The sequence below is a fragment of the Alexandromys fortis genome, unplaced genomic scaffold, assembly GCF_014885135.2.
Source record: "Alexandromys fortis isolate MF-2015 unplaced genomic scaffold, M_Fortis_MF-2015_v1.1 scaffold_19, whole genome shotgun sequence".
Classification (NCBI taxonomy): domain Eukaryota; kingdom Metazoa; phylum Chordata; class Mammalia; order Rodentia; family Cricetidae; genus Alexandromys; species Alexandromys fortis.
The window spans coordinates 15,699,378-15,725,221 of record NW_026067890.1 but is presented as its reverse complement, the minus strand read 5'-3'; the positions used below and the strand labels follow the sequence as shown (position 1 = coordinate 15,725,221).

At 41.8% G+C, this 25,844-nt stretch overlaps 1 protein-coding gene across 4 annotated transcripts in view; it reads left to right on the top strand.

The window, feature by feature from the left end:
• Positions 1-25,844, top strand: part of Npnt (nephronectin) — a 63,887-nt gene that overhangs the window by 14,370 nt on the left and 23,673 nt on the right. Inside the window, exons 3-9 of one of the 4 annotated variants that reach the window (XM_050152964.1) lie at positions 2,792-2,842; positions 14,356-14,448; positions 17,306-17,398; positions 21,443-21,562; positions 22,950-23,069; positions 24,159-24,293; positions 24,572-24,694. In XM_050152964.1, coding sequence (XP_050008921.1) covers positions 2,792-2,842; positions 14,356-14,448; positions 17,306-17,398; positions 21,443-21,562; positions 22,950-23,069; positions 24,159-24,293; positions 24,572-24,694 — 735 coding nt within the window. The remainder of the gene's footprint in view (positions 1-2,791; positions 2,843-14,355; positions 14,449-17,305; positions 17,399-21,442; positions 21,563-22,949; positions 23,070-24,158; positions 24,294-24,571; positions 24,695-25,844) is intronic. The other 3 variants (XM_050153056.1, XM_050153135.1, XM_050153214.1) reach the window with 3 other exon arrangements.

Genomic DNA, 25,844 nt, shown 5'->3' with positions numbered 1-25,844 from the left:
TTGGTTTGTCACAGTTTCATAAACTTATCAATGTACTTATTGATTGTAAGGGTATGGAGCAGAACTCGGTGCATTACCAGTGAGAAGTCTTAGATGAACTGAAGCAGTCTTTTGGGACCGGTTACAAGTGGCTCCTCTAGAGTCCTGAACTAGGAACCAGTGTCTTTGCCGACAGAGTTGAGTGGACTTAATTCCCATGACCATTTACAATAGCTGTGGAGAAACAAATTATCAGGAGAAGGGGGACAGAGTTCTCCTGTGTTATATCTTCATCCTAGGGCTTCTCACACTCACTATACTAAGACGCAAGACACATGCAGGCATTGTATTGTTGGCAACTTTTCAAAAATTGGGCTGTAGGTTGCCTATGAAAATGTCCTTATCCATCAACAGAGAATGGACCCCAGAAACTTCTTGGAAGTCATCTAACCCATGTTTTTTGTTTTGTTTTGAGTTTTTTGTTTGTTTGTTTGTTTGGTTTGGTTTTTGGTTTTTTAAGACAGGATTTCTCTGTGTAGCCTTGACTGTCCTAGAACTCACTCTATAGACCAGGCTGGCCTCAAACTCACAGAGATCTGCCTGCCTCTGCCTCCCTAGCACTGGGATTAAAGGTGTGTGCCCCCACTACCTGGCCATATTCCGTGTTTAATATTTCTTTAAAAAGAAGTTTTCTATGGTTTTAAAATATAAATGTTAGAATATGGGGTATTGGTTGAGACTTAAACTAGAAGCCCTGAGAGGTGCGCATACTTGCACCAATACATTTACTAAATCTGGGATGTTTGGCAGCTCACATTAATTTCCAAAAAGTGGCCTAGCCTTGAGATAGTATAAGGAGGCAGACTATACAGAACTGTTGGGCTCTACGGTACTAATAGAGCTAGATTGAAAATAATGATGTTTTTTATCCTGCAATGACTCCCTTTTTCTTTGTTTAACATAATTTAAAGTATTTTTTCCTGATAAATTATTCAAAACTGGTTATGGAATATATTAAAGAAATAATATTCTCTTACATTTTATTTCTTATGCATAATCATGGCCATACACACATCTTGTAAATGTGCCATCTATAATATTCTTTATGCTTTGATTTATTTTCAGTGTTTTTTAGATGATACTTATAATGTGTTTCATTATTTTATTTAAATAAATGGGTCACTATCAAGATATGATGAATTATTTTAAACTAAAGGCAATAAAACAAAGTGCAAACTAGAAACACAACCAACATGAGTAAAAATATCTAACAAGCAAAGGCCAAGGAGATAGATCATGATAGGCCATGAGTTTGAATCCCCAGCACCCATATTAAAAACCATGTGTTATGCACTTTGCTCTAACTCCAGCATTAGGAGGGGGAAGCAAACAGATCCCAGGAGGGAGCTTGCTCACAGCCAGCCTAGCCTAATGGACCAGCCTCTAGTTCAGTAAGAAAGAGACCCTGGCTCCAGGCAATAAGGCAGAGAGCAATAGAGGAAGACACCCTGTGCCCTCTGCATGTGCTCACGCTGGCATACACATCCCCACACTCGCATGCAACACACACACACACACACACACACACACACACTCATACATACATGCTTGCACACAAATCACATCACGTATAAACAAACAAAAAGTCTGGCAAGCAAATGTAATGCTTGCTTCTAATAAAACTGTGGAATCATTCTGGATGAATAGTTAAAATTATTGCTTTGATTGAGTCAAACCAAAGTCCTAAAAAAAAGTTATTCTGTTACTCCATTAAAAGACCCCATTAAATTACACAAATACACAAAATAGTCATACCTAAAGTGGATGTTTTCTAGTTTAAAGAGGGAAGACATTCATCCTACAGAGACGTAATAAAGCATCTCTTCTCTCACCCCTAGGACTCTAAGCTGGTCCAACACTGACCACTGTTTGTAGTGCTTTGAGTTTCTTCCCTTTTCTTTCATTTAACGGGGATATTTATGCGTCTCCAAAAGGCATGGCTGAGGTCTTACAGTTAATTCTTGTTGCTATTGCCAACTAAAGCATCCATGCAAGAAGACAGTGCTGTGCAAGGGAAGAAAACAAACTTTCATGTGTTCTTCCCAAAGCTGGAGAGAAAAAGGTAAGTGAACAGCTGCCAATGTAAGTGCTACCAGCCCTGGGTATTGATTGAGCCAAAGTCTAAAAAAATTTTTCAGATGCTCTGTCCAACGTTTATTTAAATAAAAGGATACTGACTCTAGGAAGCAACAGTTAATGTTTTGAAAATGAAATATCGAAAGATACAGTATCAGAAAAGCTCTGAAATATTCCATTAGAATTTGAACTATAGGTAGCGGACAAGATGGATGTCAGGGTGGCTCAGTGGGGAAAGATGCTTGCTGCCCGCCCTGAGAACCTGAGTGGGATCCCCAGAACCAATATGGTTGAAGGAGAGAATCAACGCTGCTAAGCTGTCTTCTGGTCTCCATATATACGTTGTGGTACCTGTGCACTTATACACACACACACACACACACACACACTAAAAATGTTTTAAAATGTTTCAAAAGAATTTGGACTGTAGACAAATAGCATAATTTCAATTATTGCTTAATATTTTTGTTACAAAATGTTTTCTAATAACAAGACGATGACTAAAATACTACTATTTTAAACATGTCCTAGATTCTTGTTTGTTTGTTTCAGAAAAAAGCCCTGAAAGTTGAATGTGTGTAAGTCTCCGGGAATGTAACAACTTGGTCATACCCAAGACCTGCCTCCTTACAGAGAAAAGATCTGGAATTTCTATTTTTGGCCATTTGTTTTGCAGCTCTCTACGTCTTAAGGCAGAGACTAGCAAGGATAAGGTGCCAGCTCAAAGGTTAGATGAACATATTTCTTGACATAATTCTGGCTAATACATGTCTTGAAAGCCATAACATCTAAATGATCCTCTGTGAAGCTATAAGCGAGGCTTGACATTACTTGGTTTTGAGTGACTGTAACTGGGGGGAACTAGTCCACAAAGATTGTTATTTTTATCTGCTTTTGGTTATTCTAAGTTAACTTTAACTAAGTCCTTAGGTTAAATCGTCCCTTCCAGTGTTTCTTTCTCCCTCTTCTTTTATAAATCTAACAAACTGACCTCCATTCTAACCTAAAGGACAGTTTAAATTTTTAACACTGAAAGACACAAATGTAGAACAAAGTCCGCCAAATGAAATTACTAACGCCAGCCCCTCACTAACCTGTGGGAATTGTGTTCCGTGTTCGTTAGTTCTTCATGGAGTAATTCAGGTAAGAAATACTTTTTCTTTTATCAAATAACAATCTGTACAGTACATTCCACCTGATGCTTTGGTGCAAAAATATTTCTTAGTTAAAAGGTTTGTGCAGTGAGTAAGGCCATTTGCAACACTTTCACCATTTTAGTGAGCAGTTCTGGTAAGATAATACCAAATGATAGCGTGCAGTTGCCTCTAAGGAGGTCACACAAGGTGGTTGCTGTAAGACAACATCCCATGTCACTGGAGACCCTTTACAGGTAGGATTTCAAGAACATTTGAAGAAAAAGTCAATTGAAATAGTCAGCCTTTTGGGGGGTAGGTCTCTGGCCCTAAGTAGAATGCTGCCTATAGAATAACCAATCTCTCTCTCTCTCTCTCTCTCTCTCTCTCTCTCTCTCTCTCTCTCTCTCTCTCTCTTTCTGTCTCTCTCTGTCTCTCTCTGACTCTCTGTCTGTCAGTTATCTATCTACCCCCAGGACAGCTTCAAACAAACTCACTATGTAGTCCAAGCTGACATCAAATTCTGAATCTTCCTGCCTTGACCTCCCAAGTCCTGAGGTTATAGGTGTAGATGACCAACTTTCTAAAATAATTCCCCTTAAAAATTCTTAATTAAGATATAATTAAATTATTCTCTCCTTCTTCCAATCTCTGTCATCACTGCTCTAATATGGATGGTCTTTTCCCCTCAATTATAGTACATGTATATAAAAATAAGTATATAAATGCAACCTACTGAGTCCATATAGCGTTGCTTGTAGATATATGTTTTTAAGACTGACCACTAAAGATTGGTTATATCGGATGGTCATTTAGGGGACTCCTTCCTGAGGAAGGCTAATTCTCTCAGCAGTCCTCAAGTGCCTGCAGCTTTTCATCTAGGGGTGGTGCCTGTGATATTTCCTCCGTCCATATTGTTATGTCAACTGATGTTTAAACAGTTCTTGATGGATGTGTTGGTCCATGTGAAGATCACAAACGGAGCTTGGAGCTGTGTTTCCCTGCATTGTAGGATGAAGAGCAATACCCACTGTGGTTCATTGCCTTTCCTTTCCCATGTCCATCTTTTGTAACTCAGAGTGAATTGGAAGTAGGAAGCTTTTTTAGTTGTTTGTTGCTGAAATAGAACCTATTGTGGGGATGCTGTCTTTAGCTGGCACCGCTTCTTTGCCATGTCGTGAATAATGTCTTTCCGTAAAGTCCTCAGTGGAACTTTGGAGTTTTGGTTAGCTCACAGTGCTTGCACTTAGGAAAATAACTAGAAGAAAAGAGCATTGAACTATGAGCCTTAGCATTTGCAGTTACTGTGATTTACTAGGAGATAAAGTTAGGAGCCAGCAATGCACAAAGTTGAGCACAGCATGGACCTCGCTGTCAAGGAACTCGTCTAGATAAGATGGTTGGTCTTTCTTCCTTCTATAATCTTAGCATAGGAAAAAGCTAGAGATAACGTGTAGAGGCTGGGCAGACAAGATGGCTCAGTGGGCAAATGCTACATGACCAGGTGACCTGAGTTCAACTCCCAGAACCTTTATAAAGATAGACAGGAAAGAACTGGCTCCATCTGCATACCATGGCACTCCTACCCTCATGGGTAGCTCCCCTCCCCTAATAATAATAAATAAAAATCTTCAGAAGAGTTGAGAAAGTTCAGGGGAAGAATCTCTTCTTGCTGAGTAAGAGCAATGGCAAAATCATAGGCTCCATGGTGTTTGGTTAATTCATCTGTTGAACAGATATGTATTGAGTAGAACTACACGCTTGGTCTTGAGTGCCATGCAGACATCTTCCCAGTACAATGAATGGCCAGGCATTCACTCCTCAGCATCAGTGGTTAAGGTCCATCTAGCACTGGATGAGAGAGATGCTCTGTAATGTGATATATCTTGATAATGGAAACCGTAACAGTGCCTCTCCGTGAACAGTGCCATCAGCCAGGAAGGATGTGTGGTGATGCCTAGCTAAATTGGGATGGATAAGGCGAGTGAAAAGCACTTCTGGAAGACAGAAAACTGCACGGAGATCTCAGAAGCCAACATGAGCACGTTCCAGGAACCGGATGAATCCTAGTTCAGCCGTGGGATATGTGTTGAAGGATTTCTGATAAGAGAAGCAAGCAGGGATGTCTCCGGGAGGCTTTGATGTCATTAAATAGGTTAGCCTTGACCACAAGGTAATACAGGACCATGGTAGAGATTTTAAGCAAGGAAATTGCATGCTATTTTAGAGCATATCAATTGGTGCTGATGAGTCAACACATAGGTGGATTTCTCTCTGGTCAGGGTGTTTGAGCTTGTTTTTGAAACTGTCAAGTGTTTCACAGGAAACACGGATGTCGCAGGCAGTGCTGAAGATTAGTCACTTGGTCTTGCTTCTGGGAACTTGTGGGCTATAGTTTGTTAAGAAGCAACCCGGACAGAAGAGGCATATGTTCCATTTTATTCAAGTTCACTTCCTTCAGGGCAAATGCCTGGCACATGCAGGCATTTAAGGTTTGGGGCTAATTTAGGAACTTCCTCTTTGGCGATGTAAGGAATAACTATTTGAGGTTCATAGCTGGAGGTTTTACAGTCCACACGGTGAAGTTAGTTAGACTTGGTTTTAATTAGTGGGAGCAACAAAGAGGATAGTAAGGTCCTAAAAGATAGTAAGCCAGAATGCATGGGGAGACACAGCACAAAGGCTGTTGTGGGACAGTGTTCCATGAAGATCTTTTCTGATACAACTTCATTTTGGTGAGAGGCAGAGAGGAGTCCTAGCTCATAGGAATTTTAAGTAAGGATCAATGTGAACATATTTACAGAGCACTTAGCTCAGGCACTGGCAGCTACGCACTCTCAAGAAAGTGGCGGTTGTGGGGGAGAGTGAAGAAGATGAAATCAAGGAGGACTCAAGAGTTGCCTGTGTGCTATTTGGTGAACTAGAGAACATGGGGGAACGTGCATATGTTGACTCCAGTTTGGGATGTGTTAAGTGTGGACCACTTGAGAAGCTTTGATACAATGTATTCCAGCCCTGGGGTCTGGCCCGCCCAGGCTGATTCTGATCCTCCACCATTGACTACGCATATCTTCCTTCCTGCTCTTGGGCCCTTCCAGCAAACTTGGTAATTTGCCACGGGTACCTGATAGAGGATCAGCTTTAAGTGGAAGAATGTGTCATAGCGTCACCATGTCACATTTGCTGACATGTTTCCCAAAAGTTTTCTGTTTGTGTATAAACGCTTTTCAGTTCACCTTTCGGCTCACCCTTGAACGGATCTAATGATTTAACGTTTCTTTCTATCAAAAGGCTGAGGAAAGGCCATCCTCTCTGAGCAGATTGTCACTCTCTCTGGTTAGCCCTTCCTATTTTCTGTCACTACCACTTCTAATTATAGACAGATGTTTGGCTGGAAGTGAATGGTTCTTGGGAACGATGAGCAGGGTTGCTTTTCGAGTCACAGCCCCAGTTCAAATGCCATTCTCCTCTGTACGCCGCCCTTACTGTCGCAAGTGACCTCTGTCCCTCCTCTGTGTTTTGTCATTGCACTTGCATGGAGCCTGGTTCAAGCTACCCCACGGTACTGTGGTGGTTTGTGAACCAACATTTGTACTGCTGGTGTGTTTGTCCGTGAAGGTAAGCCTGCGCCTTAGACGCCTTTCTACAAAGAGTAACAGTTCCTGCAGTGTGCCATCTGGTCAGTTCAGTACACTTCCAAATATGTAATGGATAGGGGCTTCTATTTTATAGGAATTAAAAATTATGAAGGAGCCAGGCCTGGTGGCACATGCATTTAATCTCAACTCTTGGGAGGCAGAGGCAGGTCTATGTAGAAAGTTCCAAGCCAGGCAGGGCTTTGAGGAGACTTTATCTTAATAAAATAAACAAGATATGAAGATTTGATCTTAATAAACAGGTTATTACTTTTAGGAAAGACAACTGACAGTGAAATGAATTTCTTCACTCTGCCTCTCTTGTGACTTTTATTTTTCATTAACTCTCAAGGTTCAAAAAGGAGGTCAGTTGCCATGCTTTTGATCTATTGGGTATAATCCCGTGGTGAGCCACTGCTCCGGATGGGATCCTGACCCGAATCTTCAGGTTGCCTTCTTTTTTAAGGATTTTTTTTCCTCTGTAGCACAGCCCCTTCAGGTTCAGACCCTTTTCTGCTTCCTGAGCCTTTCTGGCCCTTCTTATGTTGCTCATTCTGAGTCCCTGCCCCTGTCCACATGATAAATTTCTATGTGAGATTCCGATGCAGTGCACCGTCCTGAAAGCAGTCCCTGGCACCTTTCTGACTCCCACATCCAAGCAGAGAAATTCTCCGGTGTTCTTTTAACACCTTGTATACCTGTCACGGCTGTCTTCGTCAGAAGACTGTTGTGTTTCAAAGGAGCTTTTGTATATTTAAAGAAGTCAAGGTCTGCGAGCTAGATTTGTAAAACTCTTAAGATATACTGTGAACTATGTATATGTAAATATACATATTTGTGATTTATAATATACATATACACAGAGGCTTAGAAGCCCCGAGGAAGGCTGTACTTAGTACAAGAACTAATTCTGGTGATAGTGAAGGTTAAATTGAGCAATGAAGCCCATCTAGATGTGAGTCTAACAGACAAGGGGAGAGTGGCATTCTGTATGACAACATGGAGATTTGAGAGTGTTGCTTCCTGGAAGCTGCAGTTAACTGCGTGTGGTTGGAGATGAAGCTGGTTTAGTCTGGGAAGAACTCGGTCATAAGATAGGATTTGAATGCTGTCCTAAGTGCCCAACCAAATGAAAGTGAGCCAAGGAGTGAGTATAGGAACGGTAGACTGAATATTTACTGCACTAAGAAGCTTTTTGCTGAAGTGGGTCAACTCACTTAACCTGTGCTGATACAATGTCAGTGTCCGCTGCTTTCCTGCCTTATATGGATACTACAGCAAGAAATCCAGCTACATGAAATGTGGTGTTTTTAGTTTAGTGTGCAAGAGAACATTTACTAGATAACCTTTTAAATGAGAATCAGAGGTACTTTACACTGTTTTTAATTACAGCAGGAATTGAATGTTTTTGAACTCGTTGAATAATTGACACAACAATATAGTGTTTGCGGCAAGCTGAGAGTTGTTTTCTCTGGAGATCCTGCTTGCCTGGTAGGTTTTGTTTTGCACGTTGGTGGCTCAGGGCCCTTTCCAATAGTTCTTTATAAAACTCTGCCTCCATTGCTTCTATTAATAAGCAGCGAGGTATTTCGTGTTGCTTTTAGCAATGTTTTCTCTTCCAAGGTCAACTGCGGGCTCTGAAAAGGATATTCTCTTCATATTTGCATTCCCCTGCCTCCCCAGATCTACCCAAATCAGCTCCATGAAGTGCCTGGGAGTTAGTTATGGGGGCTCTCGAAAAATCTCTTGGTTTTACAGCTGTTCCTTCTTCTGCTCAGATCTTGAATGCCTTCTGTTACCTTGGTTCTAAGTAAGATGCCCTGGAGGAGAAGGCACAACATGATGGCAAAGGTAGCCCATGACACTTAAGACTCAAAGACCTTCTGACGTTAAGAAAAATCCTTGCTAGGGATAGAGCTTAGGTTGGCTTTGTCCTCATCACCTTCCAGAAAAGTTAGACTCTTGGCCTCCAACATGTCCTTATTTCCAGACATTGATCTTGACTCCCAGTGTGATTCAGTCACGTATGAAACATTATAAAATTGATGTGTGAGATTAATTGTCCCCTAGCTTTGAATAACTTAATTTTTATTTTGTCAGAACTAGATTAGCACCCTTGAGCTCTCAGAATGCCAATTGCAAAAGCCAGCAATTGAGTTTCTGAGTGAAACTCTAGCAATGCAGTTAAACAGAAAACAGGACTGGGTCATCAGAGAACTGTGTTTGCTTTGACTGTGGAGACTTGTTTCGTTTTCTAGTCAAAACAGTGACTTAGCAGTTATTCCAAGCCCCATGATACATGACAGGAATGTTGGAGTAAGTTTTCAGTGTGGTTTACCTATGTGGGCTTCACCCTTGAGGCTGCTTTTGAAGGGAGAAACAGTTATCAGATCTGTGATCCTTATGTGACTTTACTGAGCTGAAACCATGAGAGTAGCAGTGAGAACACAGCATCTGATGTGGTCCATTTCCAGTACAGCATCTGATGTGGTCCATTTCCAGTACAGCATCCGATGTGGTCCATTTCCAGTACAGCATCCGATGTGGTCCATTTCCAGCGCAGCAGCCAATGTGGTCCATTTCCAGTACAGCATCCCATGTGCTCCATTTCTCTTGTTTCCAGTATACGCAGGTCAGAGGCACCATCTCACCCTATCTGATTTCCTGCGGTATTTACAGACACAGGCTCAGTGCATCATCTCCTTTCGGTGGCTCGGAAGATTGCTACTAAATGAAAACAGGTCGTCTGTCCTTTCTCTTGAATAATACAGATTATGTGTGTCGTTTCTCCTGACTCCTGAAAGCCACATTTACAGTGGAATTCGTTATTACTAGGCAGGCCAGTTTACACTAATGTGGGGAGCCAATTTTATACAGCTTTTAAAAATTGGCATGTGCTTTCTGGTTACTTATAAATGATCCTATTGCACGCCTGCATGAATATTTGATACCGTAGACATAAAAAACGTGACACATTTTATTTCTGTACTAGATGGTACTAATAGGACTTCCAACTGTATATCCAGAAAGCAAAGCGAGATACCCTTGGCTGACTTAATAAGAACATTTTCGGTTCATAGCCTAGCGTTCAAGATCAGTCAGTTATATTTGGGAGTTGTATTTGGCTGGGTGCAACAGCAACACAAGGAATGGGGCTGCCACTAGGACTTCTTGCTCTATCTTTCTTTCCATTCTGAAGACCGCTGGTCCCAAAGGAGCTGTGATTCCATTCTCAGCGATCATACAGACATGGGCCTATCTCACAGCCTCCCCTAAGTAGCATCCTAAACGGCTCCACTCAGTTACCTCCATTTCTATATAAACTAGCCAGAATTTGGTTCTTTGGTTACTCCTGTCTGCCAAGGAGGATAAGAAATGACATTGTAAACTTCCACTACACTGTGAAACAAAATCCTAAAGGACATTTCTGTGTTAAGGCAAAAAGGAAATGGAGATAGAAATCCAAAGAGTCCCACCGGCCTTTTCTGATCTACCTTGGGCTTCCTTTGATTTCATCGGCTATCACAGGATAGCCTACAAGAACTCCTTCTCTCATTGAGATCCCCCTTCACTGCCTTACCCCACCCACCTGTTCGTATTCCAAAGTCTTTGCCTGCAGCCTCCACTGTGCCTTTAACAGCTGCCCTCCATGATTGGAGTTCAGCCCTGAGGCTCTGTAGCTATCATCATTATCCACACTCCATCCCTGTGGGGGGGGGGGGTGTGGTTTCTGTCTGCTCTGTTCCTGCAGTCGTTAAGTCCCAAAGAAATCACACAGAGGTCTACAATAGTTATAAACTGATTGGCCTAGTAGCTCAGACTTCTTATTAACTCTTATAACTTATATTAGCCCATTATTCTTGCCTATGTTAGCCACATGGCTCGGTACCTTATTCAGCAAGGCAGTCACATCTTACTTCTTCTGTGGCTTGGACAGGACTGAAAACCAAGATTTTCTCTTCCCAGAATTCACCTGTTCTGGTCACCCTGCCTCTACTGCCTGCCTGATTGTCTCGCCTCTATTTCCTGCCCGGCTACTGGCCAATCAGCATTTATTTAAATTATAATTGACAGAATACAGACCACGGTCCCATACCACATCCCCTTTTCAGTTTTCTAATCCTAGCCCCTATCATGACTTAAAAAGCTTAGTCATACAGTTAATCTTCTATCACTTCCCCATCCATTCATACTGTTTAGTAGAATACATTGAGTTAATAAATATTATTTGATACATTTTTACTGACTTCTATCCCAGATCTAAAACCAAGATCAAGAGGGGAATTTTTTTTTATGAAAAATTGTGTAATTTTCTGTGAAGAAAGTGATTGTATCAACTCTATGTGCATTTTTAAATACTTTTTAATAGCTTTATTTTTTTTTTATAAATACACTTTTAAATAGCTGCTGGGTAATCTGTAATTACTGGTTTCTTCAGGTAGGAATGCAATCAGCAGTTTTCTTTAAAATACTGGGTCCCCAAGCTTAGCAGAACCATGAACAGTTCTGACCTCTGGAGATGTGTACATTAGATGCACCAAAGATTAGGGCATCCTGCTGAGAACAAATAAAAAAGGAGAGAGGACAAAAAAACCCTTTCTGAGCAGAAAGCCTTGAAGACCAAGAATGGATGGCCATTAGCTGGTCAGAGACCAAAGTCAGGACAGCCTGGAGGTTGCAAGTTTGTAACAGAAAGTGTCCTCCTCTGAATGAATCTCATTATTTGCCACCTTTTCATCTTTTAACAGATATTTTCAAATTTGACATACGTATAACAGATATGTAATGTTACTTCTTAAAGAAAATATTAACGTTCTGGGTACCTCGGGAGACTTCTCTAAGTTACATCCACATAAAAATGTTACAATCAATGGAATAACTTTGAAAGTATTTATTCATGTAGTGTGTGCATGCATGTGTGCCATGGTGCGTGTGGAGATGAGAGGTCAGTCAGCTGTGGGAGTGGTTGGTTCTCTCCTTCTACCGTGATCCTTGAGGTCAAGCTCAGGTCATCAGATTTGGCTCAGGCACCTTTACCAGCTGAGCCATCTTATCAGCCCTGAAATAGTTTAATAGTTTCTTTTTTAAATGCTTTTTTCCCCCAAAGTTTTTCTTGATGATGAGGCCTGGATATGACAGGGAACCTTGTTTGGAGGACTTCCTTTTTAAAACTGCATTCAGTATAAACTACTTACCATTCACTGAGTGATGTTGGAAGGCTTTCTAGAAAGTTCATTACTTCTCAGAGAACACAGTTCTTTCCCTTGGAATACATGCGGTGTCTGAAATTAGAGTTTCAGAAGTCTCCAAGTACTTTTCTCTGTGTTTGCCCATCCTGTCTGTAGGCTTTGAATGCACACTAAGGATTAGTACTCAACAGACCTGATTGCCATAACAGACAGTAACCAGTTGGGGGAGGGGGCCAACCACCTTCCACTCCCTGGAGCCCATAAAATTGTAGCCATAACATAATGCAGAAATGCATTCATTCCAATTTCAAAATTCCCTGGTCTATAACAGTCTCAAACTTGTTTAAAAGCCCAAAGTTCAAAGTATCTTCTGAGATTCATGCTGTAGTCTCCTATAAAACCAAAGAGCAGATCATATACTTCCAACATATAATGCTATGGGTATACATTACTGTTCTGAAAAGGGAGGCATGGGAGCATGGTGAGGAAATACTGGACCAATGCAAGACCATTATCAGGCTGGGCAAACTCCAAATACGGTATCTCCATTTCTGATGTCATAATCCTCTTCAGATCTTCAACTCCTTTTGTCTTTGTTGATTGCAACCCACTTCTTTCTCTTGAGTTGATTCGACTCCCTGTTAGCAGATTTCCTCGGCAGGTATCTCACAGTTCTGACATCTCCAACATTTTGAGGTCTCCAAGGAAATCTAGGCTTCACCTCCATAGCTTTATACAGTTGGTCTCTCTAGGCCTCCACACAGGGACACCGCTTCAGGGGCTCTCCTTAGTTTCATAGGAAGAATTTATAACCTTTTACTTGTGTCCTTGACTCTAAAGCCAGAACCATGTGACCAAAGCAGCCAAGTTCTGCTTGTTTGGTCCCCTTGTTCATTTACATCTTTATCAGCTTTCTGTTTTTAATGGTTTCCTTCCTAGCTTAAGCTTGGCTGTCCTGAAATTCAATCTGTAAATCAGGCTGACCTCAAACTCGGAGATCTATTAGCCTCTGCCTCTGGAGAACTTGGACTAAAGGTGTGCACTGCCACACCTAGCCCTAAACTTTTCTTCAGTTCCTTTTCACAAGTTGGGAGTTTAGCTGGGTAGGATCTTGCCCTGGGTTCTCCCTCCCTTCATTCCATTTAATATCGGCATTTTCTTTAATCTGTTTATCTCCTTGAATGTAATACTTAGCTCCATTCCACTTCCCGGTGTCACGTTTCTCTTCAAATTGTACATTTTGTAACTTTCCTTACTCAACTTGCTTTATAGACCTTCCTAAAGCGTGAACGTTAATAACCACAAGATAGTGTCATACTGGGCTGTTTTAACATCTCCTCTGCCAAGGCAATTAATCCAAAACTCTTCAAGTTAGTCTCAGGCAGAGTTTTCAAACAAGGGCAAATAGCAGCTGCATACTTCACCAAAATAGTGAAGAACATACTTTACAAGAACGGTCTCTAGGCCACAAGCTAACATTCTTTTCCTCTGAAACCTCCTGAGCTGTGCCCTTACATTTCAGATCACCATCAACACCACTGTTTTCCATGTCCCATTAAGCCCCACTTCAAACGTTTCATTGCTTTTCTAATCCAAAGCCCCAACGTCTGCATCCCTTCAAACAAAATAATGGCCAGGTCTATCACAGTAATACCTCAGTCCCTGGTACCAACTTCTGTCTTAGTTTGGGTTCCTATTGCTGTGAAGAGACATTATGACCATGCAACTTTCGTAAAGGAAAACATCTCATCGGGGCTGGCTTACAGTTTGGAGGTTTAGTCCATTATCATCATGGTGGGAAACATGGCAGACATGGTGCTGAAGAAGTAGCTGAGAGTTCTACATCTGCTGAGTGTAGGCAGCAGAATACTATATGCCACACTGGGCGTATCTTGAACATGTAAGACCTAAAATCCTGCCTGCGCAGTGACACACTTCTTCCAACAAAGCCACACATTCTGCAACAAAGCCACACCTCCTTCAACAAGGCCACACCTCCCAACAGTGTCACTCCCTCTGGGTCAAGTATACACACACACACACACACACACACACACACACACACACACACGAGTCTATGGGGACCATTCTTAGTCAGACCATCATGGCATGCATGCTTGTTTGTAGTGTAGAACAGTGGAAGGGAACAGGGCTTTTATAGATATTGCTACTTTATTGTAAGTTCTTAGTTTTCAAGTCATCACAGTGGTCTGTGACTTTGGTGCTTCATGGGGGGGATGCAGTGCAGACCTGAGATTGACACCCACTCTTCTCTTCCCGCAGCTGTGTGTCAGCCACAGTGCAAACACGGAGAGTGCATCGGGCCAAACAAGTGCAAGTGTCATCCTGGTTTTGCTGGGAAAACCTGCAACCAAGGTAGGAATACCGTGTGCAAGCCGTGGCACCTCTGTCATGACAAATGAAAAGTTAGATTCGCACCCCAACCATTTTCCAGCCATTTTCATAGCTGTTTCTCCCAATTATGAAAGAATTAAAAATAGGAATGGTAAATCTTAGAAAAATATTTTTTCTTAAAGGATGTTCCCTTACTTGCATTCGTGGATACTCATTAAAATCTGTTTGTGATGAAGAAAACTGTTCTATCTATAATAGAACTTATATTCTGGGGCCCTGAGAGAGATCAGCAGATAACAGCACTTCCCGGACTAGCCAGGTAACCCGAGTTTGGTCTCTAGAACCCACATACAGGAGGAAGGAAATAACAAAATTTATAAAGTTGTCCTCTGACCTCTACACATGTGCCATAACACTCCACACACACAATAAGTATGTAAGTACTTGTTTTCCCGATGTTGAGTTGGTCAACCTTGTATGAAGTGGAGTGCCATGTGTTATAGGTATATAGGAAATAATGAGACTGTGCAGCTTTCATTCGGAGAGACTAAAGGTCAGAGGTATTAATTGTCTTGCCTGAGCTCACAGAACTCGTAGATAAAAGACTTAGAGCTATGGCTTACGTAATCCACATTCACTTTGGTATGCCAGTTTTCAATGAAAAATTGTGACGGGGACATGATTGTTTCACTCTTCTGCACAAGCTACACAAGTTCATCTTCTTAATTAATTGTACGCACAGATTTCAACTACTATAGTTAAAAAGCTAGAAATAAAAAGTTAATTTTTATTTTTTTAAAAAAGATCAGAGTCACAATTTCTTGAAAATAAAAAAACTGAGCTCATGTGTCTTCAAGACTGCACTGTCCCTGCAAAACTGGCACACCCAGTGGGAAAGCCTCACTCTTGTCTAGCCAGGACCTCCTGCAGTCTCACTGACTTCTGGATTCCCGTTAGCACAGGCTGAATGACCGATTCATACAGTGACTCTTGGTCATGAGAGAGTTCCGTGAAGATCTCATCTCACACAGTCTGAATCCACACACTGAGCCCTGCCCCTTGTAATCTGGGAGGAAGGGCCTGGGTAAGCGTGAGCTCGGCCTGGAGTCTCTGTAGTCCTCCCTAGAACAGATGGTGCAGAATCACCACACAGTAAACTAACTGACTATTTTCATTGAGGCCCACACATTTTCAGAAGTAGTAATTGTGTGTGCCTCAGAGACGCAGGAAATCAAATTTTTTTTTCTCAAGGAAAGAAATGTCAAAAAGCAGCAAATTTGAAATAGTTCCACATAACTGGAAATTAGCACGTGATTAAAGTTGGGCATTGGGGTAAGAGACTCTTGCTACAAGTCTCATCTGCTTCAGGAGCAGCCCTGGGAAGCTGCTCAATAGAATAACAGCTTGAATGAGTAACAGACATTGACCCAGGGCTTGAAAGATGCCGGGGATAACCCAAATGCAGGGCAAGCTGTGCCTCCAACTGGCTGGATTCAGTGATCCCTTCACACTCAGGTTGTTCTTGGTGGCTTGCTCTTCCCTCTGAGTCCTTTCTGGATTTGTTGCTCTAAAGTCAGGTATAAAGTTGTGATTTTGAAATCACTAGCTTTCTCTCTAAGATGCTGCCTTTCACAGAAGATGGAATTCTACCTCAAATTTTGGCAAGATTTTATTTAATCATTTGTTCTCCCTTGTTATTCTCCAGTAAGGTTATCCATGCCCATTTCCTTCTCCTTAAGTATCTCTACCCGAACAAATCCACCCCCCATCCAAGAGAGAATACCATTATATATAAACTTTTTACAGCTGTCCTACTGGGGAATTCCTTTTAGCATGTAAAGATATTATGCCATCATATACTTTGTAGAAATTAATACACATTTGGATGCATGTTTCACTCGAATTTCAGAAGAAACAATGTATAAGTATCGATTACTAGTGTTTTGGCTTGGTTTTTGTTCCATATATTGAGTTCCTGAGCCCAAGGAAAGAACAGTAGAGAAGGATACAGAGCCAGACATTCCATCTGGGCCTACTACTTACGGCAGAACGCCAGCTGCCTGGCTGAGCACAATTGTAAGAGCTTCCCCCCTAGCTGTGGTGTTATCAACAACTTCACTTTTTAAAAGTTCCAACCCCAGAAACAAATGTGCCTTTGATTTAGAAAGTTAAGTGGCCGATAAACAGAATGTGTTGTAAAACAGAAAGCAGAGAGGCTGCCCTTTTGACATTCCCCTTTGGGCCTAGTCTTCTCATGGCATTTTGTTAAATAGCAATGACCACAGTTCTTCATGGATTATCTTCATCTTTATGGCTTTTCATAAAGCTTGTAATGCGTGCTCTAATTAGATGAGAGCCAACTATGGCATAAGTTTTTACTTCTGAATGGAAACATGATGATCGGTCATGCTAAGATGTAGGTCAAATCCGTATGCAAATGCATGTGTGTGCATTAATTGGGTGTATTTGAAACTATCATTAGCAATGTAACAATGTAAGGTAAGTCTAAAATTGGTCGCTTAAACTTTAATATCCTAAACAGGGTCAGTTGGTTATTTGGTTTTGTTGTCTTCTGTTGTTGATGAAAGTCACACATTCGTCTTATTTTGGTTTTTAATGGTATGAAAATGATAGATTATTAATTTGAATTTTTTCTTTGGAAAGAAAGATGACTATCATAAGTTTTCAGAAAGAGAATTTTTTTTTAAAAAAAAAAGAGGGAAAAACAGAGTTAGAAATTATTTGTGAAGTAGCCAAAGAGTCCTTTTAAGCTCCATCGACACTTGGTAACTGTTTAATGTATACTTGTGAAGATTTTTAGGGCTAACACTGACATCAGTTCAAAGCTGACTCTTATTACCTTCTCCCTGCTGTGAAGATGAGCCCTCCTACCCAGCTCCTCTTGACCAAGGCAGTCAACAGCCTCTTTTCCAACCCCCGGATCATCAAGCCACAAGTGTACCTTCAAGGGGTGAGCGTACATTGTCTCAGGTGGTCGCTCCGCCCACCCGCACGGCTTCCTGCACTTACTCTTGCCAATGCCAGTGCAGAAGTGCCGAGCCTTCAGCCTGAGCCTGTGGAGCAAGCCGTGGGAATTGTCACCTGTTGCTGAGTCTCTGTACCTTGGAAAGCGTGGCGCCCTCTCTTCTCTTACTGTATTATGTATCATCGCTCTTTCTCCTCTTCTCTGAGTTTGGAAACCTTTCCCGAAAATCAGATAGAAAGATAGTTGGTGTCTTCGTATGTAGGCGATATCAGAAACGCCTCTGCTAAGCTGTAGGATTGGATGACGTTTTCCCGGTAGATTTTGAATGGAATTTAGTGCCCTTCTTCTCACTGTCAGGGATGTGGGATTTTAGGCTTGTTTAGAAGTCGCACCACACGTCGGCTCCTTTCATTCAGTGCACACACTGTTTAATGTCAAAAGGCTTCAGTTCTGGTTCTAATTAGTTGTTTATTGGAAACCCACTTGAAGTGTCCTGGCCTTGGCAACACTCAGTAGTAGGGGACAGTAAAGGAGTTCCTGCCCTGCTTATCTGTGGGGCTGGTGTGAGGCTCACTCACCAAAACTCTTGTCATCTTCATGGTGATGGGGATAGCTATAGGCAAGTCAGGTGGTAGACTTTCTAGTTCTAGATTTTTATTTCTCCCACGCACAGGCGTGAGGACTTAGGACGACTGAAATAGTCTGAGAGTTCTTACTGGCTCTGCTGATGGGGCATGTGTTAAACCTGCATGTGTTCTGCACTAGGGACCAGGACAATGTGTTCGCTTTAGAATTGTTCATCATTAGGAGAAAGTTGTGGCCGTTGCTATTTTGACCTACATTCACCTATGGCCTTACTTTAGTGACATAACGTTTTAAAGGTTAGGTTTCTGAAACATCATCTGACTTAAGCATCAGAAAGAAAGCGGTCCAAATACCCTGAAGCGAACGGACGATGCTTTCCTGTAAAACTGCGGTGGCTATCTTATTATGACTGACTTTCTGTGTCTGCATGCTAATACAGGTTCCGACTCTCTTTGCCCTGAAGTCTAATAACGACGCTATGCAGCTTGCATTTGTGTTCTGGGCCAGCTCCCCTCCTTGTCTCTACTTCCCCCTCCAAGCTCCCAAATCCACCAACCTGCTTAAATGTGCCCCTGATGACAATGCTCTTTATATGCATAAGATTTAAAGTGTTTGAATGTAAGAGATACAATGCGTCCTTTAGAGGAAGATGTGTGCATGATTAAGTTCATTGTTATTTTATTGCAGATCTCTATTATGCTTCCAGGGCAAGATTAAAGTGAATTTAAAAAGATACTAGCATTTATTTATTAGACTTGCCTGTCAACTTCTAAATTTCTTTGAGACAGTGAGAGTCAGGAGGAGTCTTTCGTGCATTTTAAAGGACATTTACCACAGTTTGAAAGTGTCATTTAAGAATCTCTGGCTTAATTTGATAAAATACAAATGCAAGTACCGCGTTTATCAGAAGCAGCACAGAATAACTCAATTGTGTAAGGCTTTGGGTCAACAAAGAAAACTTAGGTGGGATAACTATAGACTAGAAACTTTCAAGAAAATGGAAGGGAAGCGGTTCTTCAACATGATGCCAGAAGCTTTGGTATTCCCTACTCATCAGGATCTGTTATGGGGTCAGTGTTGGTGAACGGTGGCTGGAACCCTGCTCTGTTATGCCTGCAGAGGCTCCGGGAAAGGACTACTGTGAAACCTGTTGGAGATGGGGCCAGGCAGTCATCAGGGACGCTTGACATAACAGCAGCCACCTGTCAAGGCAGCCTCATCCAGCCCATTAACAGCTGCTAGGGCAGCTTCTCAAGTTGCTTTCCACATGCTTAGATTGTTACATAGTATCTAATAGTCAGTAATATAACCTGCTTCCCTTCACTTTTTACCCGGTGGATGCTCTGTTTTCTTTTCCCTATTTTTTTCATGGAGTGATTTTCAGATTTCTAACATCTATGACAGTTTGTTAGTTCAGTTTTAAGATTCCTAACCACAAAGCACTTTCCCCATGACAAGGAAAAGATAAATCTGGATAAAGTTGGTCTTTAAGATCCCTGGCAACCCACGGCAATCCAGCCTGGCTCCCCAAAGGCATCCTAAGAAGCCTCATGGATCAGCCTTGGTCAGGTTGTCGAAGCGCTGCCTCCACTGGGCATCAGCTTTAACCAGGGACACAATATCTGGAGAGGTTCCCACTGGCATCCAACACTCCTTGTTTGTGAGCTGCCCAGGGTTATGAACAGCTGCTGGTTCCAGTAAGGAGCCTCCAGAAGTTTCTGTTGCTCTCTAAAAATAAACTAGGGAGTCTTAATTGATACTTTAAGAGGCCCTCTTTTGAAATGCAGAATCAAATCCGACACTTCATTTGAGGCACTGATTTGTTACCTGCCTTGAGCACAGGAAAAGGAAAGATTCTCTCTTACAGAAAACTCAGATTTAAGTACCTTCCTCCCGGGACTCATCAAGGCCCGGGTGACTCTACGGGAGTGATGTGAAGGATGCTGGCAAACTTCTGGAAGATGAGAAAGAGTTCCCTGACTCAAATGTGTATTAAAATTTCAAATACAAGCTAGAAGAGTATGAACAGAGATTAGAATTTGGCCTCAGGCCGTCCTACGCATTCTTGCTTCACTCAACAGAGGTGGGGGGGGGGGTCAACGTTTTTGAAAGAATAATCTACAAAGTATCTATCTTCTATGAGCACAGAGAGATTATTTTTTTAAAAAAAAAAATGCTTAATGTGATTCTGTTTTGAAAACCTTTGGGCAAAAGACAATAAAGCAAAGAATTGCAGAAAACACAGGAAATGACAAAGGTATTTGCTATGTTTATCTGACCTCTCCAGACTGCCCAGCTGGCGATGTGCTTACCTTGTAGTAAGGGGAGAAAAAAAGACCAAGTTGGAAAATCAGTAAGATGTGAAAATATTCTTAGATGTTTTATTTATTTGGTGACTTTAAAGTGTAATGCAACTGGATGCCTCAGTGAAATACTGCAGACCTCCTGTAAATGGGCAGGTCAGATGTAATTTTGATTAGATTTGGAAACAACTTTAAAGCTAGACATATTATCTGTATTTTTATTCAGTAACATAGATAGATTGATAATTAAATTATGCTAATAAAAGATTTCTGCTGTTGTTTCCAGACAAAATAAATATATGTTCACATTTCTTTTTAATGAGGTCTATGCTATGGGCATTACTATTTCAGTGTTTTAAGTCATTTTGAATTTTATGTTGACTTGAGGCAGTTTTCAATTTGTGCTGGAAAACTTTTATATCGTGGAATTCATTAATTTCGCATTGATATTTAAAGCAGTAAACATAAAATACATAATGATGTTTTTGTCCCTTAGTGTTTTCCACGGGCTCTTCTTAACTGCCAAATGGATGAAATTTTATTGGGAGGCTTTAATACTTGTTTTGTGATTTGAATGGATTAGTAAAATAGGAAGCTAAATTTTCTCTAATCCAAGGTCAGTACAGAACCTATCAAACTGAACAATGAAAAGTCATGGTAACGATCTGTCGGATCCATGTGGTGTTTTTCCCCTCTGAAACATAGCTGTCCTTGAGAAGTTCGAATCATTCTAATGTTTTAATATTTGCACGCTGTCTATGGAGTGTAAAGTGTCATGTGGTATCCTCTTGAGCAGAATCCGTTATCACAAGTGTCTAATAGCAGGGCCACAGGTAGTTGAAGCTTAATGGCAGCCAGAGAATAGAGCACCGCCACCCTTGGGTCAAGGGTGCTGCTCTTTGTGGAGGTTACAGACAGGCACAGAGAATCAGAGGTCCATAATGGTCCCAGCAACATCTGGCTGCTCCTAGTGTGATGCTCATGTTAAGATGGTACACACAGGCTTTATGTGCTGTGGAAGTGATGATTTCACTGTCACGACCCTTTTCCCCTCTTAGCTTCCACATTGAGAAGCATTTTCAACATTTCGCATCATTGCTGAGTTTTGTGATTTTTCTGTTTTGATCCCCATTCTTTGCAGATTTGAACGAGTGCGGCCTGAAGCCGAGGCCCTGCAAGCACAGGTGCATGAACACGTTCGGCAGCTACAAGTGCTATTGTCTCAACGGATACATGCTTATGCCAGACGGGTCCTGCTCAAGTATGTCAAGAATCCTAGCTGTTTCCTAAGTGCCCTAGGCTTGATTTCTGACATGCTTTGGTAGCCTGCCTCTTCATCCCCACTGGACAGGATGTGTGCCTGTGTTTGTATGCATGCCTGAGGAACTGAGGATCAAAAGGAGAGGTGCATGTTTATAGACACGACATTCTCTTACTGCGCAGGCCAGCATCGGTGGGCTTATAAGTGGGTCTAGAGCAAGAACCACATCTTCTAATGCTTTTCTCAGTGTTCTCCCTGGGTATAGAAGAACCATTCCAGGTCAAAGACTATTGATGATGACTGAGACATTGCTTAGAGAGAATCCATCGCCTCTGTTCATAAATAGCTCCAAGTTTGTTTTTATAATTCTTGATAATAAATCGTAGGATAATTTAAGAAATATGTAAGAAGAAAAACTGCTTTAAGTGAAGATGAATATAACATCAGAAAAATTGAGGTTTTTTTTTTTTTTAAAATAGGGTCTCATGTATCCTACTGTAGCCTCCAACTTGCTATACAGCTGATAGTGACCTTGAATGGCTAATCTTCCTTCCTCCACCTCCTGAGTGCTGAGATTACAGGCGAGCACGGCCACGATTGCCTTTATGAGGTGTTAGAGTTAGACTCTTCATGCATGCTAGACACGCATTCTAGCAACTGAGTGCATCCCCAGGCCTCAGAGGGTCAATCTTACATGTATGCATCTTTATAAGAGAATGGTATGATGTGTCCTGTTATCACTTGGTTGTGTTTTTAAAATGGACATTTCCCTCAAATTCTCTGTCGGGTGAAAATCGAATAACTTGAATTTTCTATGCTAATCAACAAGCAGCGACCTGATTTTTATTTTTGCCTAATTACCGATTAACTAAGATGAATTTTACATAAGAACAATAGTAGCTAATTTTATTTAGCTCTATACAGACATCACTGGAACTTTTGTTTGATGAAAGTAGATCTCTAATTGCATTTGACAATGATTCCAGAGTCCCTTAACGTTGTGGGGCTCACTAGGAAATCTTCTTTTTCCTACAAAGAATTTTAATGTGTAATTGAGACAGTTAATTATATATTTTGGTTACTATTTGCATTTAACTCGAGTAATCTCGGTTCTAACTTAATGATACAGGTCAGAGAAAGCTCTCTCCCTGCCTGCCGATCCTTTTAAAACATTAAAGGGCTTCTCCAGGTGATGATGGGCAGGGCCACTTGTCAATCATCCCGCTTCGGAGGTCATCCTTCACCCCTGCTACACCCTTCTTAGAATGGTGGTTAATTGACTCCCCAGTGTTGAATCAGTGCCCCCAATTGCAGGACGCGTGAAAACAAGTGCTTATGTTACAGGTGCTTTCTGCCTCTCGGAGACAGCCAGTCACTCTCTTTCCAGGTGCTCATTCGTGTTCCATGGCAAACTGTCAGTACGGCTGTGATGTGGTCAAAGGACAAATCCGGTGCCAGTGTCCTTCCCCTGGCCTGCAGCTAGCTCCCGATGGGAGGACCTGTGTGGGTGAGTGCGGTCATCAAGCATCTGCCAGTAGATGGTTAGGATTGAATACATAGGAGAAGAAGGCAGTTTTACTTAGTCAGATATGGAGCTGTGAACCGGTCAACACAGTCTTGCTTTTGAAACCTGAAGGACAGGAGGAAGCACCACACAGGGGAAACCAAGTGTGTACAAACAGTGAAGTCCAGCAGAGCACTGTGTTCAGGACAACTGGATCTCGGTTTTTGTAATCCAGAGGGAAGGGAGCCGTGGCGCTGAACGGCTCACTAAATCTACTCTAGTACACGTGTTGGACTACAGGGCTTAGCACTGTTCTAGAATATTGAGATGGCAGTACAGATTAGGTGGAGTTTGGACTTTCTGAAGCTGACTGAGCCACACACTAGCTATGTTAGTTAGGAAAAGAACTAAAATAAGGTATCTAGAGAAACAAAGCCCGGAAGGGTCCTTCTTAGAAAATAATCATGCGGGAATAATAATTAGGGAATAATTATTAATAATCATTAGGGAAGTTCTAAAGTTAGTCCTGGGCCATTAAGTGTATAAAGAATCCACCACCTAGGGGCTGGAGAGGCAGATAACTAAGAGCACTCACAGTACAGCTCACAACCATCTGAAACTCCAGTTCTGGGGGACCTAACTGGCGCCAGACATGCACATGGTACCCATATGTATACACAGTCGGAACAGTCATAATAGAAAATAATTTTAAAAAATTAAAGAACCTGCCGAGAGGTGAAGTTGTTTGGAGGAGATAAGAGTGGCTGCAAGATGTCCAATTTCATGACTTCCTGTCTCGGTCTAGAGCAGGAGGTGGTGGGCATGAATGGGCTGGTGGAGGGAGCGAGACTGGTTCCAGTCGTTTTCTGTAGGTAGAGCAGGACGTTTTACCGAACCTGTTTGGCGAAAGGTTTAGCATGCATGCTTCTAGTTCAAGCAGCTAAGTAGACACAGCAGAGTATCTGCCGATGCCGTGTGTGAGGGAAGAAGAGCTTGGTGTGTGTGTTGGGGGGGGGGGGTAGCTGGGGGATACCATTACGGTGACCTGCCTGTGTTTGCCCTTCCTAAGATGCAATTGACTTACGTTTCTAGATATTGATGAATGCGCTACTGGAAGAGTCTCCTGCCCTCGATTTAGGCAGTGCGCCAACACCTTTGGGAGTTACATCTGCAAGTGCCACACTGGTTTCGACCTCATGTACATTGGAGGCAAATACCAGTGTCACGGTAATGGAACTGTCCCGTTCCTGTGTAAGCTTTCTGCTGGTAGCATTGAGAAGTCTCCAGCTGTGGTGATAACTGGATTGCTGGGACGGGGGCGGGGGCGGGGGCGGGGGGGGGGATACTGGCATTAAATGAGCAATGTCTACCTCCCCCACCCGCCATTCTGGAGCCATGTGTACCGTGTCTCCTCTGTTCACCATCGCTGTTTTACGTGGACCTCTGTCCCACGTGGTTTCCGTGTTGTCACGTGTCCCTCCACTTGCTTTTCTGCCCCCATGCAGACATCGACGAGTGTGCCCTGGGGCAGCACCAGTGCAGCAGCTCTGCCCGATGTTACAATGTCCACGGGTCCTACAAGTGTAAATGCAAAGATGGCTACGAGGGCGACGGACGGCACTGTGTGTGTGAGTAAATCCTGCCCTGCTCACGTCTTCAGGAAGTATGGGGTTGGTGAAGGCCATTGCTGAAGAAGATGAGGGAGATAACAGTCATTGAAGACATGGTTTTCATACCTACGAATATCAACCTATCCTATAACTAGCATTCAGAGCCGTAGAATGTCCCGAGTACAGTCTGGGAGTTGCTTCCTTTCAGCTATAGAAAGAAAGGATGGGCTCCACCTTAGGCACTGGAGCTTGTTGAATCTGCAATAAACATCCACTGTTAGTATTGCATTATGATAATTGGGATGTAGTCTGCGTGTTTGTTTTCTACTGGAAATAATTCCGGTATTTATTTTCCCTACATTTAAAACCGCCTGGCTCTTAGGTTTTCTCTGGAGTCGTAGGTTACTAGACAAACATGCGAAATGCAAGCTCCTGAAGATGTAAGTCCAACAAACCGGAGGTCATAATGTATTGCACATTTCATATAACACTAGATAACTTTTAAATTTTTCCTGAGTAGAACATTTACTGAAAAACCACAGGGCATAAAATTCTGTGGATTAAAGGGCTTTTGAAGTATTGTGAAGTCATTCCTACTCTGGAATATTATCATTCCAGGCAGATTAAATATTGATTCTTTTTGGTGAAGATTATCAATGGGAAATATGCAGATGATTTTTTAATTTTGAAAATCTATTTTTAGAAAGCAAATATAAATTAGCAAATGTGAGGAAAAGCCAGTTATAAGACTCATTTTTTTGCACAAGTTGAATACATCTAAGGCGTAGGTGAGGCAGTATCTGCCTAGTTCGTAGAGTTTGAAACACAGTTGCATAACACACATGCAGGAGGGGAACACAGCACAGACGGTGTTTCTCACAAAAATGTAATCTTTCCACATTTGGGGAGAAACATTCTGTTGCTACTGCTTTGTAAATGTTGAAAACATTTTTGTGCTTCAGTAATGCATATTCATTACAGAAACACCAATATATTTTTTCGTGTGTTCTAAAGCACACACATTTTTTATCAGAAAATCCTGTGGCTTCTTATAGAAAAGAATAACGTGAATGGAAAAATAGGACTCGTTAGCATGAGGTGTTTCTGTGCATGTGTTTCGTTCGCAGTTTCCCGTTGCACTTTTTTTAAGAGAGAAATATTTTCATAT